At 39.4% G+C, this 18453-nt stretch overlaps 1 protein-coding gene across 2 annotated transcripts in view; it reads left to right on the top strand.

Annotated features, from left to right (window-relative positions):
- LOC124111214 (activated CDC42 kinase 1-like) overlaps nucleotides 1–18453 on the top strand; it is a 104945-nt gene that overhangs the window by 27188 nt on the left and 59304 nt on the right. The window contains exon 1 of one of the 2 annotated variants that reach the window (XM_046470854.2): nucleotides 12873–13206. The exons of the other annotated variant lie outside the window; for it this stretch is intronic. Coding sequence (XP_046326810.1) covers nucleotides 13007–13206 — 200 coding nt within the window. The 5' untranslated portion in view covers nucleotides 12873–13006. Of the gene's footprint in view, nucleotides 1–12872; nucleotides 13207–18453 lie in introns of those variants that run through there. 2 annotated transcript variants of the gene reach the window in all.

Raw genomic sequence — 18453 nt, 5'->3', positions numbered from 1 at the left:
GCAAACGCTTTAACCACTAGGCTAGTTACCCCACTGCCCCTCATCTCTATAATGGTTGCAAAGTGCTTTACTCTATGAAAATTCGGACATATATTCCGGGCCTGTATGAATGAATGGCACTGTGATAAATTTGTTGTCAACTGAACCCTCAGGGCATATGGACCCGTGAAGATCGGGGTAGAATAGGTCTCCAACAACCCATTCTAGCCGTAAGAGGCGACTATGCTTGTCGTAAGAGGCGATTAATGAGATCGTATGGCCAGGGTCGCTGACTTGGTTGAAGCATGTCATCAATCCCAATTGCGTGGATCGATGCTCATGATATCAATTACTGGATTGTCTAGTCCAGACTAGTCGACCCGTGAAGATCCGGGTAGAATAGGCCTTCAGCAACCCATGCTTGCCATAAAAGGCGACTAACGGGATCAGGTGGTCAGGCTTGCTGACTTGGTTTATACATGTCATCGGTCCCAATTGCGTGGATCGATGCGCATGATATTAATCACTGGATTGTCTGGTACAGACTCGATTATTTACAGACCGCCGTCATATAGCTGGAATATTGCTGAGTGCGGCTTTAAACAACAAACCAACCAACCAACCTACTCAGGGCCTATGGTGTGATGTACCCTGTGTGTGAGTCTATGTATCCCTCCCCTGACGGCTCTGGGTTCATAGGCTCACACACAGGGAATGTACATCACACCATATACTCCCAAGATCAGCATTATAATATCATCAACAAGGGAACAGGAATGAATTTTCTGATTGATCCAAAATAGAACAACAAAAAATAAAACATATTAATCCTGAAATACCAATGAATGAATTCCAAGCAGCACCTGTGTAAGTCCCAAAGTGGAATAAAACACAATCTACTCCGGGGCATAAAACTTCATACACTTGTCGTCATCCATTTGTGGAGCAGGGTAGTGTGGTTTTAAACTATCGATACTTCCTTCTCCTGTATTTTCGCAAGGACCTTGATACTATGTTGAAGAACAGACCAAAGTGGAATTTAGAAGCAACACTTGCAAGGCTTACTGTGCTTAGAGAAATAAGGCTTTATACCTCTGAAGTAAATATGCATCAGCTGAACAGTGGTTTTAGACAGCATTGAACAGACAGCCATTGATGATTGATCCATGCAACATCAAACATTTCCATGGAATAGCTGGCCAAGTTCGGCCAACCATCTGCCCCTCAAAGACCATTTATGGCATCATGGAGCCTATATTTAGCAAGTTTAAGGCCATCAAGAAATCAGGAACAAAGTGCCAGATACGGAATCGGTAAGACCCAGGGGGCGTTCTGTTTCATTTTGTAACTTGAAAACAGCTCTGGGAGATTCATGATTGGGGAGCTGGTGATTTCTGTGGGTTTGGAGTTAGGAAATTGATTGTGGAATTCATGAGGTTTTGAATTATTTTTGATGGTGTGTATTCATGAATATGCAGGGTGTCACTGTGATTATTAAGTCTCAGAGAAGGAGGTACTTTCTTGGACTCATTGAAAATGTATCAATGTGAGGAAAATTATATAATTGGTCATTGAAAAAGATGATAATTGTGTTTTTTATATGTTGAAGGTTTTGGTCAGAAATGTTTTAAGATCTTTGTGACCAATTTATCTGTGTTTTGAATATTCTGAGAACCATAACTGTTTTGTGACATCTTTGCAAATGCATCATTTGAAACTCAAGCTTAACATGTTTAAACAGCATCAGTGAGAAAGAAATACTTTACCTGCCTGGCGCTCGGCATTAAGGGGATGAAACAAGGACTACCGGTAATCGCATCCGAGTTTCTCACAGTGTCTGAGTGGTATCTCAGTGGGCTCAGAACGCAATAAAACTGGCTTTAGTCTGGACTTAGTACTTCACAGCGCCTCACATAGACACACACATGCATTTCACCATTTTAATGCAATAATCTTGAAAGTGACGTTAAGCCCCATTTCACCTCATCTCACCTTCTCGTCATGCCGAAGACCCGGGTTGGATTCCCAACATGGGTACAATGTGTAATGCCCATTTCTGGTGTCCCCCGCCGTGATATTGCTGGAATATTGCTAAAAGCGGCGTAAAACCATACTCACTCACTCACTCATCTAACCTTCCCATAAATATTAGCTTCTGTGGTGATTCAACCTTACTTGTCTATTTCAGTCAAGACTGTATTGCTATGAATTGAAACCTCTGATTGAATACATTATCAGAATACATTATTTTTAATGTCTTGGTGGAATAATGTAATTTGTGTCATGAGCAGTGTTAAATTTTAAGACCTGTCAGCCTTTTCAAAACATTTGAAATTTAAATAATTTTTTTTTTTTCTGTTTAAAAGTTTGCAATGTTTGACTGGCAGATTGGCATGAAGGCTCAACATCTCTTCACTATGTTGGATTCACTTGGCAGGAATCAAATTTCTATGTGTAGAGAACAATGACAAAAAATGACAAAAACAATTTGTCTCAAACCAGCGAAGACCCGTGAAGATCCGAGGTAGAATAGGTCTTCAGCAAACAATGCTTGCTGTAAAAGGTGACTATGCTTGTCTAGTCCTGCACCATGACCGTGGAATATATTTATCTTATTAAAAAAAATAATCTAGAAATGCATACAAAAGCAAGTCTAGCCAGCTCAAGCTAGCCCTATTCCACAGCATAGGGAATATTGATCAAGAAGGATATTGTGTAATATAAGATTTCAGAGACTAAATGTTAGTCTAATGCTTGTCATAAGAGGCGACTTATGGGATCGGGTGGTCAGGCTCGCTGACTTGGTTGATGCATGTCATCCAGCCCAATTGTGTGGATCGATGCTCATGATATCAATCACTGGATTGTCTGGCCCAGACTCGATTATTTACAGACTGCCGTCATGTAGCTCAAATATTGCTGAGTGCGCCGTTCAAAATCAACCAACAAAAAAACAGACATTACATCTATTTATATATATTTCCCCCAGTGTGACATATTTCTTATCTTTCATTCTAAGATGTTAGAAATCAAAACAATAAATCTACCAAAAGGAAGAAATTGTTGACTTTCGTTACTTGAAATAATGAAACTGCTCTCAAAATAAACATATCTGACATTCAAAACGAGAGATTTGAAAATAAATCTGAATGGTTCTTGTGCCTGTTTCCTTGAATATACTCACCGTGGCTGCGGCTGCGGCTGATGTAACATAAATACTACCCTCCTGAAACCTGGTTGTTTAGATCCCGGATGTTTACCATCACATCTGTGCATGTGTTGTTTTTTTGTCTGATTGTAAGATTAAATGTTCCTTGACATAGAACACTTGTCTCCTTTCTCTCTCCCCCACCCCCGGACCTCCCCCAACTGAAAGCTGAAATGACAATATATTTGAAACTCATTCACTTAAAAACTTAAAATCACGCACCAATATTCCAGCTATATGACGGTGGTCTGTAAATAATGGAGTCTGGACCAGACAATCCAGTGATTGATATGAGCATCGATCAACGCAATTGGAATCGATGACATGAATCAACCAAGTCAGCAAGCCTGACCACCCGATCCTGTTAGTCGCCTCTTACGTCAAGCATGGGTTGCTGAAGACCTATTTCACCAAAGTGGTAAACGTCTGAGACCTGGGCTTTCCTCCCACATTAAGCTGACACGCCGTGATATGACTGGAATACTGTTAAAAGCAGCTAAAAACCCAACTCACTCACTCACTATTATGTATTTAGGAACGCATTCCAGGAAAACTTAATGTGTTTTAAGTTACCCAAATAATGATATTGCATAATATATCCCAATATCTTGTTTATTTAGTTGCAGCTTTTACTAAACATATTTTAAATAATAATAACCCTAAGCGAAGCAGCTGATCGCTATTGCCGGTTATTTTTTTTCACATGGAACCAGTCTGACCAGTCACCGTCAAGGCTCCCGTGCATGTGATTGCAAGAACTAGGTGTTGACATAGAATCGTCAAACTATAACAAATATGACTTTAAACGAGTCAAAGTATGGCATTTATGATATATGTATCCATTCTCTTTCAACTAATGTTCATTTCAAGGCGTCAATAGCGGTAATCTAACCGTGGTTGCTGTTAATAACGGTGAGTTGTGAGATCTTCCGATCGCTTCACACACGATTTCGCCGAAATTAATTAAAACAATATTAAAAGGAATTTTGAATAAAATTTATGAAATAAGTTACATACATAAGTCCAGATATACAAAGAACACTTTTTGTAGCGGGACAGTGTAATTACATGATGATTTTGCGTACCTCAGTATGGATTTGTTGACGTGGTATTTCCGGTGTTATGTGCTCACGGTAATATCTTTCCATGGGGAAAAAAACATCAAAAGTCATTATTTCGTGTATAATGTGCACCCCCTTCTACATGTTCTACACAGCTGTGTTTTTGGGGAAAAAAAGTGTGCACTAAACTCAAGAAAATATGGTACACTGTGTATTGATATTCTGCTGTCGGGTAAATTTTTATTATGATTCTCCAATGGGTGACGATATTTTCAAAAGTCCTGTAGATTTCTAAAGCCAGTTCTGTTGTGTCTCTGAATCATCTAATTTCTCTCCAGATTGAAGGCATTAGGTACTTGAAGAGCAAGCCCTGTGTAAGCTGTGTAAACCGCCTCCGTGGTCTAGTGGTAGAGCGTCCGCCCGGAGAGCGGAAGGTCGGGGGTTTGATCCCCAGCCGCGTCATACCCAAAGACGTTAAAATATGGTACTTGTTGTTACCCTGTCTGGCGCTCGGCACTGGTCGGCTCGGAGTCAGTATACTGTGTCTGAGTGGGGTATTCATGTTAAACTGCGGCATGGTATCTCAGTGAGCTAGCACTATAAATCGGCATCATTCCGGACTAGTACAAGCAGCCACACACACACACACATGCATGCACGTCGCTATATAAGTGCAATAATCTTGGTCGCGACGTTAAACCTGATTTCACCTCACCTCATCTTAGCTGTGTCCCTTCTCAAGAGTGAAGGTGTTAGGTACTGAAGACCGTTTTCCTTGAGACAAATGATACACTAGGCTGTTGGTTGTGTGCTGCACAGCTTCAAGAGGGTTGGCCATGCAAGTCACTGTTTCTCACAATCAAGTGCTACTTCCCTCTGGACTACTCGTCTATCAAGGAAATAACTTGAGACTTTGTCCTGGTTTCAACCCACTTCATACTCCTTCCAATTATCAGTGGGCAAATAATCAACTCTCTTAATGTCGGAATGGTTTTGAAGATGGTCATTGATTGAAAAAGATATTTCAGATAAGGAATTCCAGACTATTTTGGTGCATATCAAATCTGACAATTATTCAGAATTCAACAGTTGTTGAGATTGATGAAAGAAGGAGTAATTACGTTTCTATATGTCAGAGTTATATGGGTAATTAAACTCACTGAGCCAACGTCTAACTCAACACAGGCAGTGTAAGATGAGTTCAGAATGACATTGAAAAGATCTCAGTATTTTCAACGTCTCAGACTTGTATCATTTGTGGGGGTGGGATAGCCTAGTGGTTAAAGCATTCGCTCGGTTTCAATTTCCGACATGGGTACAATGTGTGAAGCCCATTTCCGGTGTCCCCTGCTGTGATATTGCTGGAATATTGCTAAAAGTGGCGTAAAACCATACTCAATGAATGTATCATTTGTGCTTTCCTCCCACATCAAGCTGACATGCCATGATATAACTGAAACCAAAACCTCATTCACTCACTATGATCATGGGTTCAAATCCAGGTTCATCCCGATTCCGTTTCTAGGTTTGTCAGCACCATTATATCAAAGTTGTAAGCGTCTGAGACCTTCATGACTTTGGGCTTTCCTCACTTATGGTACACTCACTCACTCACTCACTCACTCACTCACTCACTCACTCACTCACTCACTCACTCACCCAAACTAACACCCTCACTCGGATGTCATTGTCTCTCATGACACACTCCCAAAGGCCATGTTTGAACTGTAAAGGTGTGACCCACCCAGCTCACTCACTCACTCACTCACTCACTCACTCACTCACTCACTCACTCACTCACTCACTCACTCACTCACTCACTCACTCACTCACTCACTCACTCACTCACTCACTTGGGTGTCATTGTCTCTCACGACACACTCCCAGAGGCCATGTTTGAACTATAAAGGTGTGACCCACCCAGCTCGCTCGCTCACTCACTCACTCACTCACTCACTCATTCACTCCATCGGGTGTCATTGTCTCTCATGACACACTCCCAGAGGCCATGTCGGAACAGTTAAGGTGTGACACAGGAGAACTTAACAGCTTCGTGCTGTGTTGTCACAGTCAGTGTTTGTGTAAAGGAAGTGACAGTAGGAGCATGATGAGCACATGTTTACAAATATAACAGCACTAATGTGACACACATGAGTGTTTAACTATTTTCCCTTATTACTTATTCATTTATTCCATGGTTTTCTAATTCCTTCATTAAGAATCTGCGTCAGAAATTATGTTTTGTTAATGTATAAGATATGAAAAGTGTGAACATGTCAAGAAGGCTGACCAAAAGACCTGAAACTAGATGGATGGAGTTTTGTATGAGCCAATTGTGTTAAACCAACTTTTACTTGCAGTGCTGTCTGCACACTTTACACAGCCGAGAAATATCACAACACCAGCATTCAAAATTAAGGATGAAAGTCAAGGCTCCCTAATGTAACAATTTGATCAGATTGAGGGGTTATCCAAATTTAAACCATGGTTCCTTTGTCTTAATTGTTAGTTAAACACCACTTGGCAATGAAGGAACAATTTCATGAAAAACGTTTGTCGCCAGCGGGATTCGAACCCGTGAAGTCCGCACTGAAGGCTTACAAATGTCGTCTTCTGCCACGGCAACATGGGAGAAAGGGTATGAAATTAACAACTAAATATTTACTTACAGTACCAATTGCTTATCCCTTTATGAACTGTGAAATGTGTTTTAAAAAATATTGCATTCTGGTATTTGTACAGAACTTGAGATTTGGTAGCTTTTCGTTCGTCGAAATGAACAGATAGAAAAGAAATGACTATTATCTTGATCAGGGCTATATTTGCTCATAATAGGCCCATCAACTTTCGGCAAGTAATATTTACGTGATTGATAAAAGTGCTCGAGTTGGTCCAAAATCAATGGTATACTTGCCCTGGGACATGCATTTCATAACCCAAATCTGCAAATGCGAAGTGCACGTGCGAAAGGCTCGGGGAACATATTTCATGTGCTTCACGCAGGGCCGACTCACACAGTGTTCTCACAGTTGAGCATAGAGTTCCTGAATATCTTTCAAAATACCTTGAACTAAACAATGTTTTTTAAGCATTTTAGGTGCCATAAAGGTTGGACATGGTTTAAGTATGTTAGACCACTCAGACCCCAGTGTCTAATCCTTGAAATGGCTGATTAAACCACTCTGTGCTGCGTGCCTCGTGGTTTAATTAACCATTTTAACAATTAGACACTGGGTCCATGTGGTCTAACCTCAACGTAAATACTACAGGTGACTTCAACCACTCCTGAACCCTCATGCATTTCAAATACTGCAACACCGTTCAAATTACGTTTAACAAGATATCCAACAGCCAAGGAGATATTTGACACTTTTGATAGATAACGTTTAAAAAATTTCAGTTCAACAATTCGAACTGATATTGCGGAAATTCTGTCTCTTGAATCACTGAGTCATTACATTGGTTGGTTTGTTGTTTAACGCCGCACTCAGCAATATTTTAGCTGTATGACGGCGCTCTGTAAATAATCGAGTCTGGACCAGACAATCCAGTAATTGATATCATGAGCATCGATCCACGCAATTGGGATCGATGACATGCATCAACCAAGTCAGCGAGCCTGACCTCTTACGACAATCATAGTCACCTTTTATGGCAAGCATGGGTTGCTTAAGATCTATTCTACCCCGGATCTTCACAGGTCCTGAGTCATTTCAATAGAGGTGTGTTCTTTTTCTCATTGTTTATTTGACATCAGGATTTCTTTTTGATTTTTTAATTTTATGATGAAATGGTTTGATACCAGAGAAATATTTCTTTGAGGCAGTGGCATTGATACCAATAAGTCAATATTGTGTCTCAGATTCTAAAGGACCAGGTATCCATTCACATGGACATTTATGTATTGGTTATCAGTTTGAAAATTGATTTTTACATCTCAAAATGTCACCCATGCATTTAATGATGATTATGTAAATTCAGCTATTAACTCCGTGAGTTTGTGTGCCCCCTGGTCAGGAATCACATCAAGTTGAGCAACTCCAGCAGAAAATAGGTGTAACATTGTGTGACTACAAGATTGACTCCGCAAGAGTTTTCAGTCTTCGGTCCTGCCCTTCTGAAACACAGGTTATAAAAGACATAAAACATGTTCACCTCAAATTTGTACCCAGTTCGATGAGAGGGTAATGTGGATGCAAATCATCTAACACCATACACATAGCTGAGGCTGTATACTCCCCAGGGAGCTGAGAATACAAATGATGTGCACACTGATCAAGGAGAATTTAAATGCAGCACCATGACATTCGACCAGAGAATAACACCAGAGAATAACCAGTCTTGATTAGTCTGTAAGCCAAAAACAACAGACATGCATGTACACATGTATTTTACCATGTCCCAGTTGTATAGATTAATGCTCATGATGTCAATCATTGGATTGACCTGATTAATTACAGACCGCCGTCATATAGCTGGAACATTGCTGAGTACAACAACAAACAAACAAACAAACAAACAAACAAACAAACATACATATATGTATTATTACTTCATTTTTTTTTTTGATTCATTTATTTTTTTTTTTCTATTTTTTTGTTAATATCATGAGAGTCATATAATATTTGAGTCATCACAAGGAAATATGACAGTTTAGCATATGATACTCAGTGTAAACAGTGAAATCATATCGGAAATTGCCTGACTGTGAGAACACCGGGCCCACTCACTTGAGATGATGGTATTTACAACCTGTATTGTTGAACACCCTTCACAGGGCATGTATGCCTACTCTATCTTCACAACAGCTAACAGTTCCACAGTAACATTGTGACTATTTGTCAGAAACTAAAGTAAGCAAGGCCCTTAAATGTTATGCTGGTGTTTCAAGGGACATGCCCTATTCGACGTAATAAGCTTTCGGGGCGCTCTCAAAATTAGAAATAGGGGGCTCTTATCAGAATATTATTTTGGTGAAAGAATTGAAAGATAAATTTTGTGGTTTATGCTTACAGCCTGAAATGTTTATGTACGACAGATATATCTTTCTAGAATTTAATTGCCCATAATTAAGGGTGCATATAACACACGAGTGCGTAATGTACGAATAAATAAGTCTTGTGAACATTGATCAATCGGAAGGGGTGCTTATTGGGATTGTTCACTAGCCAGTATATTAGCAAATACCGCAGTGGGCGCTTTTTAGAGCGGGGCGCTTATTACGTCGAATATGGTATGCCCCTTAGGATGACTGTGATAATCATGATAATATATGATTTGTGCAATATATCATTATATCGTCATATATTCAGGGATTGATTTAGATCTGCTGAGAAGCTGATATTCTGCCCCAGTTTCAGTCTGCAGCCAGTGTCAGTACAAATTCCCAAATTGGAATTTCAAATTCCCAGGTTTCTACAGGTTAGTATGGCCACCAGTAGTTTACATTTTCAACCCAAACCTCGGAGGTGTGTTTTATCCAACGTATGAACCGTCTAAATGCATAATACCAGAAACAATACCTTATAGTGAAACAATACAGTGTATCGCGGTAAAAAAGGAATATGCTCCAAGCGTGTGAGAGAAAAAACATGTGCAGCATGGTGAGGTGAAATTGGGTTTAACGTTGCGTCCAAGATTATTGCACTCATATAGCGACGTGCATGCACGTGTATGTGTGTGGCTGCTTGTACTAGTCCGGACTGATGCCGATTTATAGTGCTAGCTCACTGAGATACCATGCCGCATTTTAACATGAATACCCCACTCAGACACAGTATACTGACTCCCGAGCCGACCAATCCTTGTTTAAGCCCCTTAATGTCGAGCACCAGACAGGGTAACAGCAAGTACCATCTTTTAACGTCTTTTGGTATGACGCGGCCGGGGATCGAACCCGGACCTTCCGCTCTCCGGGCGGATGCTCTACCACAAGACCACGGAGGCGGCTGTGCAGCATGGACTAAATGGACACATGACATGTTAAAATGAACAACTTCTGATCACCTGCCTTGGTAGCTCAGTGGGAAAACAGTGGCTTACAAAACTTAACATGATATGTGAGGTTGCAGGTTCAGTTCACGTTATGGGATTTTCATGTAGAAAATATTTTGTGACTTTTAACCAATCATCAAACAAAATTATGTTCACATCAGGCATGTCCATGAAACGTTAAATGTAAAACCAAGGTAGTTCAACTGAAATGTTAAACCTCAAGGCAGGTTTAGAAGTGACCCATTTCAAAAGCTTGCTTCAATCAGGGGTTTCACCAAAGTGGTAAGTGTCTGAGAGCTGCATTACTTTAGGGTTTCCCTACACTTTAGGGGGTACGGGTGGCCTAGTCGTCTAAGGTGCCGTGATTTGCTGTGCAGAGTTGCGTCCCTTGGGCACGCCAGAAACCTATGATTGTGGGTTCGATTCCTGGTTCGCCCCGATTATGTTTCTACGTTTGTCAGCACCATACCCGTGCTCGTGGGTTTCACCGAAGTGGTAAACGTCTGAGACCTGCATCACTTTGGGCTTTCCTCCCACATTAAGCTGACACGCCGCGATATAACTGTAATACTGTTAAAAGCGGCGTTAAACCCAACTCACTCACTCACTCCTTACACTTTAAGCTGACTCGCTGCGATATTACTTTTCAAAGCGGTGTTAAAACAAACTCACTCACTCACTCACTCACTCACTCACTCACTCACTCACTCACTCACTCACTCACTCACTCACTCACTCACTCACTCACTCTGGGCTAAGAATATCTGTAAAATATTAAAATAATTTTGTTTGTCCTCATAATGTACATGTGTAATATTTTATATGATGCTATCACCATGCTCTGTAAACAGGGTAAACTTCATCTTCAATACGATATACAAAAGACATAAATATGGCATATTTAAATAACTGATGGGGACACAAAAAGGTACGCAATAGCAATATTTATTTCTTCTACATTCATTTTCCATCCAACATTCTTACCTGGATTACAATTAAGTTTAAAGTAGTAAAGGAATTTGCCATTAATATGCATGAAAGGTATTCCATCTATACAAGCACGATAATTCCCCAGGTAACATAATTGGTATTTTCCCTCTCTGTCAGATGCTGGAGAAACTGATCTCTTTCAAAGACTCAGTGCCAGGTCATCAATTTCCAATGAGGGTTGACGCATTGAATACTTCAAAATGGCATTCTTGACTTTGTAAGAATTTCACTGAGCCTCAGATGCTATCCTCTTGTATCTTGCATTACTTTGACCAGTTTGAAGGTTGTATTTTCTGATGAATTTCTGATGTGTGTTTTAGTTTTACTCTTGAAATAGGTTTGAGAGAGTCCTTGATGATCTGTACCGTGCCCTAATTAATGCACACTCTCTGATTTCATATGTCTATCAAGAAAAGAAAATATATTTGAAAAAAAAATATCTTTCTCATGTGAAACTTATTTCATTAGTTCATTTCTTTTTTAAAAGGAAGTTTATTCTAATGGGTTTTTTTCCTATTTATTCTGAAATTATGTTGGTCTGAATGTGATGGATTAGGAAAAAACACAGCTTTTCTTTTAGTCCAATTTCTTTTTTTATTTATTTCATTGAAGAATCTATTCCAAATATGCAAAAAAATATAGCAGATAAATGAATAAAAATGTGTGAGAAAGGTGAACATAAAATCTATATTGTTTTGAAGGTAAATCATTGAGGTTTGCTCCTTTAGTTTTTTCATGTAGGGACCCTCTCAATTTCTTACATTCAATGTAAGAGCTACCGTATTCGACGTAATAAGCACCCTAGGTGCTCTCAAAATTAGAAATAGGCAACCCTTATTGGAATATAATTTTGATGAAAAAAAAAGAGTTGAAATATTGCAGATTTCATGGTTTATGCTGACAACTTGAAATGATACAAAAGAAAAGTCTGTGTGTATTATACACAGCAGATATATTTTTCCAGAATTTTATTGCCCATAATTAAGGGTGCATATAACACACGAGTGCGTATCATACACGGATAAATAAGTCTTGTGTACATCGATCAATCAGAAGGGGTGCTAATTGGGATTGTTCACAAGCCAATAAAAAGCAAATATCACCTTGGGCGCTTATTACGTCGAATATGGTATGCTTAAAACCAAACTGAAGGAAAAAATATATATTGAAGAAAGAATACCATTGACATGAAAAAGAAGAGAGATATAGAATGTAAGCACACATATATGTAAAGAGATATAACCATTTGCATGAGAAATGAAATGAAAACAATGTACACAAAAAAGTAAATATATTTGAAACAGTAAAAGTTTGGGTTCTCCCCCACCCCTCTTTCATGAGAAGCATGTCCCACAATTTCAGTAAGGAGAAAACAAAGACTGGCGATTCCGACACCGTGGTGTTGGGTACATATTGATCAGCTTCCATTAAATATCACTGTGGAAAATATCTGTCAATCAAGTGTGCAGCATGATAAATAACAGACCATCAAACAGAGCTCGTTTTTGCATCTCCCTAAGTCCAACCGTGTGGGTTGAGACCCAATCCAGAGCTTGAGACCTCGGATCAGCTTTATCAGTAATCGTCAGATGAATATATGCGTGTGACCTGCCAGGGGTCAAGCACAGTGAGTGTTTGAGGAAGTGAGATCCTGCACACAGGCAGGCAGTGTTTGAGTGTATGGTCAGTAAGCATGAGCGGGGAGTTTGTGTGGGGATCCCTACTGGTTGTGTCCTGCTAGGAAGAGCTTGTTGTCTCTGTGTTTTTATCCGTCATGAAACTGAAAGAGAGCAGCGTGAACAAGCGGGTTAAGATGGCACGGTGTAAGAAGGACAAGAGTGTCGTTGATCATGGGGTGGTTAACCCTGCCATTACCGAGTTAGCCAAAAGTTTGTCAGGGTCAGATGGAGTACCGCAGTTGACTGTCAGGGAGGATGGAACGTATGATATCGGAGGGTTGCTACTCACGGACAGGTAACGTCACATGTGATTAACTGTCTTTGTTAATTTTGTGTCGCACTATCTGACGACTGGTCCAATGTGGGAAACACTTCTCTGATTTTCACCCACTGCTTCTGATTTTTGACTGAGTGAGGTGTTGTTTTTTCCTGAATTATGACTCAGGTAATCATGGTAATATGAATATTGTTGGAAAATATTATATATTTGATAATAATTTTAGAAGATGAATAGTCGTCATGAAATTAATCAAAATTTAACACAGCTTATTAACATTTCGAGACCTGTGAAGATCTGGGGTAGAATAGGTCTTCAGCAACCCATGCTTGCCGTAAAAGGCGTCTATGCTTGTCGTAAGAGGTGGCTAACGGGATTGGGTGGTCAGGCTCACTGACTTGGTTGATGCATGTCATTGATCCCAATTGCGTGGATCGATGCTCATGATGTCAATCACTGGATTGTCTGGTCCAGACTCGATTATTTGCAGACGGCCGTCATATAGCTGGAATATTGCTGAGTGCGGAGTTAAACAACAAACAAACAAACATTGACATTTCAGACAAATGTTTTTTGTTACATAGCTGCACATTAACTAAAAATATTTTATCTAGTCCCTACACGTGTACTTCATTACTAAGTCGTGATGAGCTCTAGTTTTGAACTATGTGCTGTATAATGTAATCCCTATAATGTCAACAACACCAGTGTGACCAGTCGATGGTATTTCACCAGCACATTCAATATTTCACTTGTGACAGACAGGAGTGTCCAGTCATGTCATATGCAGTAGGGCTGGGACGAGTCCGAATTTACTATCCGGGTACCCAACCCCCTATTACCCGACCCTACCCACTATAGGTCTCAAGAGATAGGTACAAAATGTCCGATTAGGCATTCTTTTACCATAGCACTGGCAAAATGTATTTGGATACATGTATTAAACAATCTGGTCATGCATACACTGACATTGACTCAAGTTATATCCATTCAAAGAAAGAATGGGTCCATAGTCAGAAAGAAATGCAAACATGTGTGACTTTTAATGTAACCATAGAGTTCTAGACACTTTTTGTCTTTAAACAATATAACACGTGACTAACCACGGGTCCGGGTAGTCCTGTTGGTACGCGGGTCCTACTCAGTACCCACCCGACCCGAGTACCCGAGTTACCCGTCCCAGCCCTAATATGCAGTCCTATGTTGCTTGTATCATAGACTTGCCATTTCACTCTCTTCAGGGGTGGTCATTGATTTTCTATTATAAACTATGTCTCTTTTTTCATAGACAGTTGGTGTAGAAATTATCTAACATTTTTTTAAATGAAAATATTTCCTTGTTAGATTAGACCATTTTTTAAAATTTTTAACTGAATTTTATGCTTAACATAAAGGGTGTGAAAATAAATATAAAAATATCTTTTAGAAATAAGAAAATCTCTTTATGATACCTGCATTGTACTTACCATATATGCCATAATAAGCTCCCTGGCCGCTAATTAGAATGTTGACAAAGTGGGGTGATTATTAAAACCATACACAAGTAGAAAAGAACTTGGTTCAAAAGCTGATGGAACGAAAACATTTTTGATAATATTTACTGGGCATACATGTACTTCTTTCGCTGCTGTGGGTAAAAGTGGGTAATATATGCAAGAAAACATGGCTAGTCATGTAAGTATATGAGTACGCTTATGAGGATTACTTTCAGACTGGTGTTGAAGTTAGTCGGGGGCACTTATTTGAACAGGGCGTTTGATACAGTAAATACAGTTAATACGGTATGCCATATTTCCTTTTGTAAAATACACTAAGGTTTTGGGGATTTTATGAGCTGAACATTTGTGTACCCCCTTTGACCTTCAGTTTCATGGTGTGCCAACCCATTCAGCTTGTACAATCATGTCCATCCCACCAGTGACACATGTAGTCTCAATTTGTTGTTGAAAATTACCATTGTACAATGTCCAGAGCTGCCCTGGGGAGTCTGGGTTAGAATAGGTCCCAGGGGGCACGGATGGCCCACTCGTCTAAGGCGCCGCGATTCGCTGTGCAGAGTTGCATCCCTTGGGCACGCCAGAAACCTATGATTGTGGGTTCGAATCCCGGTTCGCCCCAATTATGTTTCTAGGTTTGTCAGCACCATACCCGTGCTCGTGGGTTTCATGTCTCAGACCTGCATCACTTCTGGCTGTCCTCCCACATTAAGCTGACTTGCCGTGATATAACTGGAATAATGTTAGAGGCGGCATTAAACCTAACTCTCTCACCCACTATATGAGCTAAAAGAAATCGGAAGGGTCTTTTGGGGGGTAAGATTCATATTTTGCTACAGAGTGATGTAGGAATTTATCCATTCCTTTTTTATAGGAATTTTGCTTTTTTGGTGAGAAAAATCCCTGATAATGGAGGTTTAAATCAAGATAGGTAATATTTGTCAAAGGCTAAAAGTATTTTTGTTTGATTTATTTTGCCTTTTCCCCCTTTGTAAACATATTATTTATTGTTTCATTGTCTTAAACTGAAAATTCTCATTTAAAATATCAAGATAAATTCTTTCATTTGTTTAAAAAAGAGTTAATTTATTCAGTTCATTTATTCACAACACCCAACATATATATATATGACATGGTCCAAAAATATTCATATGCATTTTCCAGATGTGAATGATTTTAAACATGAGGGCTATTGTTCTATAGTTGTATAGAAAGCATGAGGCTACGTGTTTACAAACGTCTGTGTTTGTATAGATACGACGGCATGCCATGTTGATGTGTTCACTGGTAATGAGGTCAAGGCACATGTGTCATATTCTACATTACAAATTTGAAAATTGTGTATGTATACATAATGTATTATACAACAAACAACAGGCATTGCATCAACATTGATCTGAAATTAGGTTGTGTTCGTTTTGTAGTACCAGTTAATAGCTGTGCTATGTTTAGTTTGAGCAAAGATAACATTTCCTGGCAGTTTGAGGGAACGAGGTTTATCATGACCGTTTCATGACACATTTAGTTTAAAAATCATAAAACACTTGTATATAATGTACAGCCATAAGTTTCAGTTTATTATTTTAATATTGTTGATAATTTTATTCAATGATATTTTTTGTTTCATCATGACATATTGGCTTTCAGTTATGGAAGTTCAATATTTGAATATAGGTTAAATGTTGACAGTTTTATTGAAAGGTCTGTTTGAATATTGATAGCAGAACAGAAACAATATTTACACAAAAGTGAAACTCAAGTCCTCTTGAGAAAATGTACAACTTTCTGGACAACTAGTTCTGGATTATTACATTAGGCAATGTGTGATGTAGATTCTTTCACTGTAATTTTTGTAATATTTTTCATTTCCAGGCATAAAATCAATATTATTTGAAAAGTAATCACCCAGCCTGTCTAAGAACGTTTTTGACAGATGTTCTTTTATGGCCTGCGGTTTTCTTTTTACCTCTGAATTTTCCAAGCTCTTTAAGAATCTATATTGTTGTCAGCATAATAGTGTTTCGTGTTTAGACTATAAATGAGTCATAATGGCCTTGGAAAGTTATTGAAAATATCGAGGATTTGGTGAATATTTGTTTGATAAAAAAACAGCCAGTTAATTTCAGTCAGATACAATGGACTGATATCTGAAGACTTGAGTGTGCACATGGTGTAATGGATACAGGTGAAAAGGATGAAACAAGCACAATTCTTAATCGTTAAGTTGTGTATTCGTTTGTTTGTTTGATTTTGGTATAACACCGCACTCAGCAATATTCCAGCTATATGAAGGCTGTCTGTAAATAATCGAGTCTGGACCAGACAATCCTGTGATTGACATCATGCGCATCGATTCACGCAAATGGGATGTAACGATGACATGCATCAACCAAGTCAGAGAGCCTGACCACCCAATCCCGTTAGTCGCCTTTTACGACAAGCATAGTCGCTTTTTAAGACAAGCATGGGTTGCTGAAGACCTATTCTACCCCAGATCTTCACGGGTTTGTTGTGTATTCAGTGAGTCTGGTTATGAAGTGTCCTTGTGGGACATTGGTAGTACTATATTTAATGCAATATTTCACAATATTTAAGCTATAAGACAGCAGTCTGTACATAAGTGATTCTGTACTTGACAATCCAGTGATCATGAGCATCCATCCTCATAATTGGGAGACGATGATCAAGTCAGTGAGGCTGGACTCCTCATCAATTTAGTTTCCTCCTTGGGACCTACATTCTATCCCGGAAGTAATCTGTGGGGAAAAAAAGACGGCCTTACTCACTTTCACTCTCACTCACTCACTCACTCACTCACCCCCCCAATCACTCACTCACTCACTCACTGTCCACTCACTCACTCACTCACTCACTCACCTCCCACTCACTCACTCACTCACTGTCCACTCACTCACTCACTCACTCACTCACTCACCCCACTCACTCACTCACTCACCCCCCCACTCACTCACTCACTGTCCACTCACTCACTCACTCACTCACCTCCCACTCACTCACTCACTCACTGTCCACTCACTCACTCACTCACTCACTCACTCACTCACTCACCCCACTCACTCACCCCACTCACTCACTCACTCACCCCCCACTCACTCATTCACTCACTGTCCACTCACTCACTCACTCACTCACCCCACTCATTCACAGTCTAATCACTCACTCACTCACTCACACACACACACTCACTCACACACTCAGTCACTCACTCACTCACTCATACTGTTAATATGATCAGCTTAGAAGCAAATATTTTAAGCACACATGTCGGAAAAACAAATTAAGTGTGTGAAATTTGGACTTTAGATAAGATCCATGACTAGCAGGATATATTTCCTGAGATGACGTGGTTTTGTTGTTTTCAGTGTGAGATACGTGCACATGACACATGAAAACACATGATGTCGGAGTTAAGCAGGAACAAATTTGCTACATGCTTTCTGTCTAGTTTCACCATTACCCTACATGCAATATCCTATTTTTATAGATTGGAATTCAAACAAAGCGTAACCATGGATACCAAATGTTTCTGAAACAAGTCATGGAAAAGGAAGTAAAAATATTCAGTTTCACAATCTGTTTATGACTTTGTGATGAAATGCTATATTTATCTGAAAATATAAAAATGATATTCCTCTCAAGTGATTTAAACTTGTGTCAACCTCAATAACAGTGCTTTTCAGAGTAATATTAGAATCAGTTAGAAAATATGTGATAAATACAACATTTGTCTTTTGTCAAATAACATATT

Source organism: Haliotis rufescens, unplaced genomic scaffold, assembly GCF_023055435.1.
Source record: "Haliotis rufescens isolate VD_foot unplaced genomic scaffold, xgHalRufe1.0.p SCAF_13, whole genome shotgun sequence".
NCBI classification, from domain to species: domain Eukaryota; kingdom Metazoa; phylum Mollusca; class Gastropoda; order Lepetellida; family Haliotidae; genus Haliotis; species Haliotis rufescens.
Note: the sequence above shows the minus strand (reverse complement) of the source record. Positions and strands in the feature narration are given on the sequence as shown.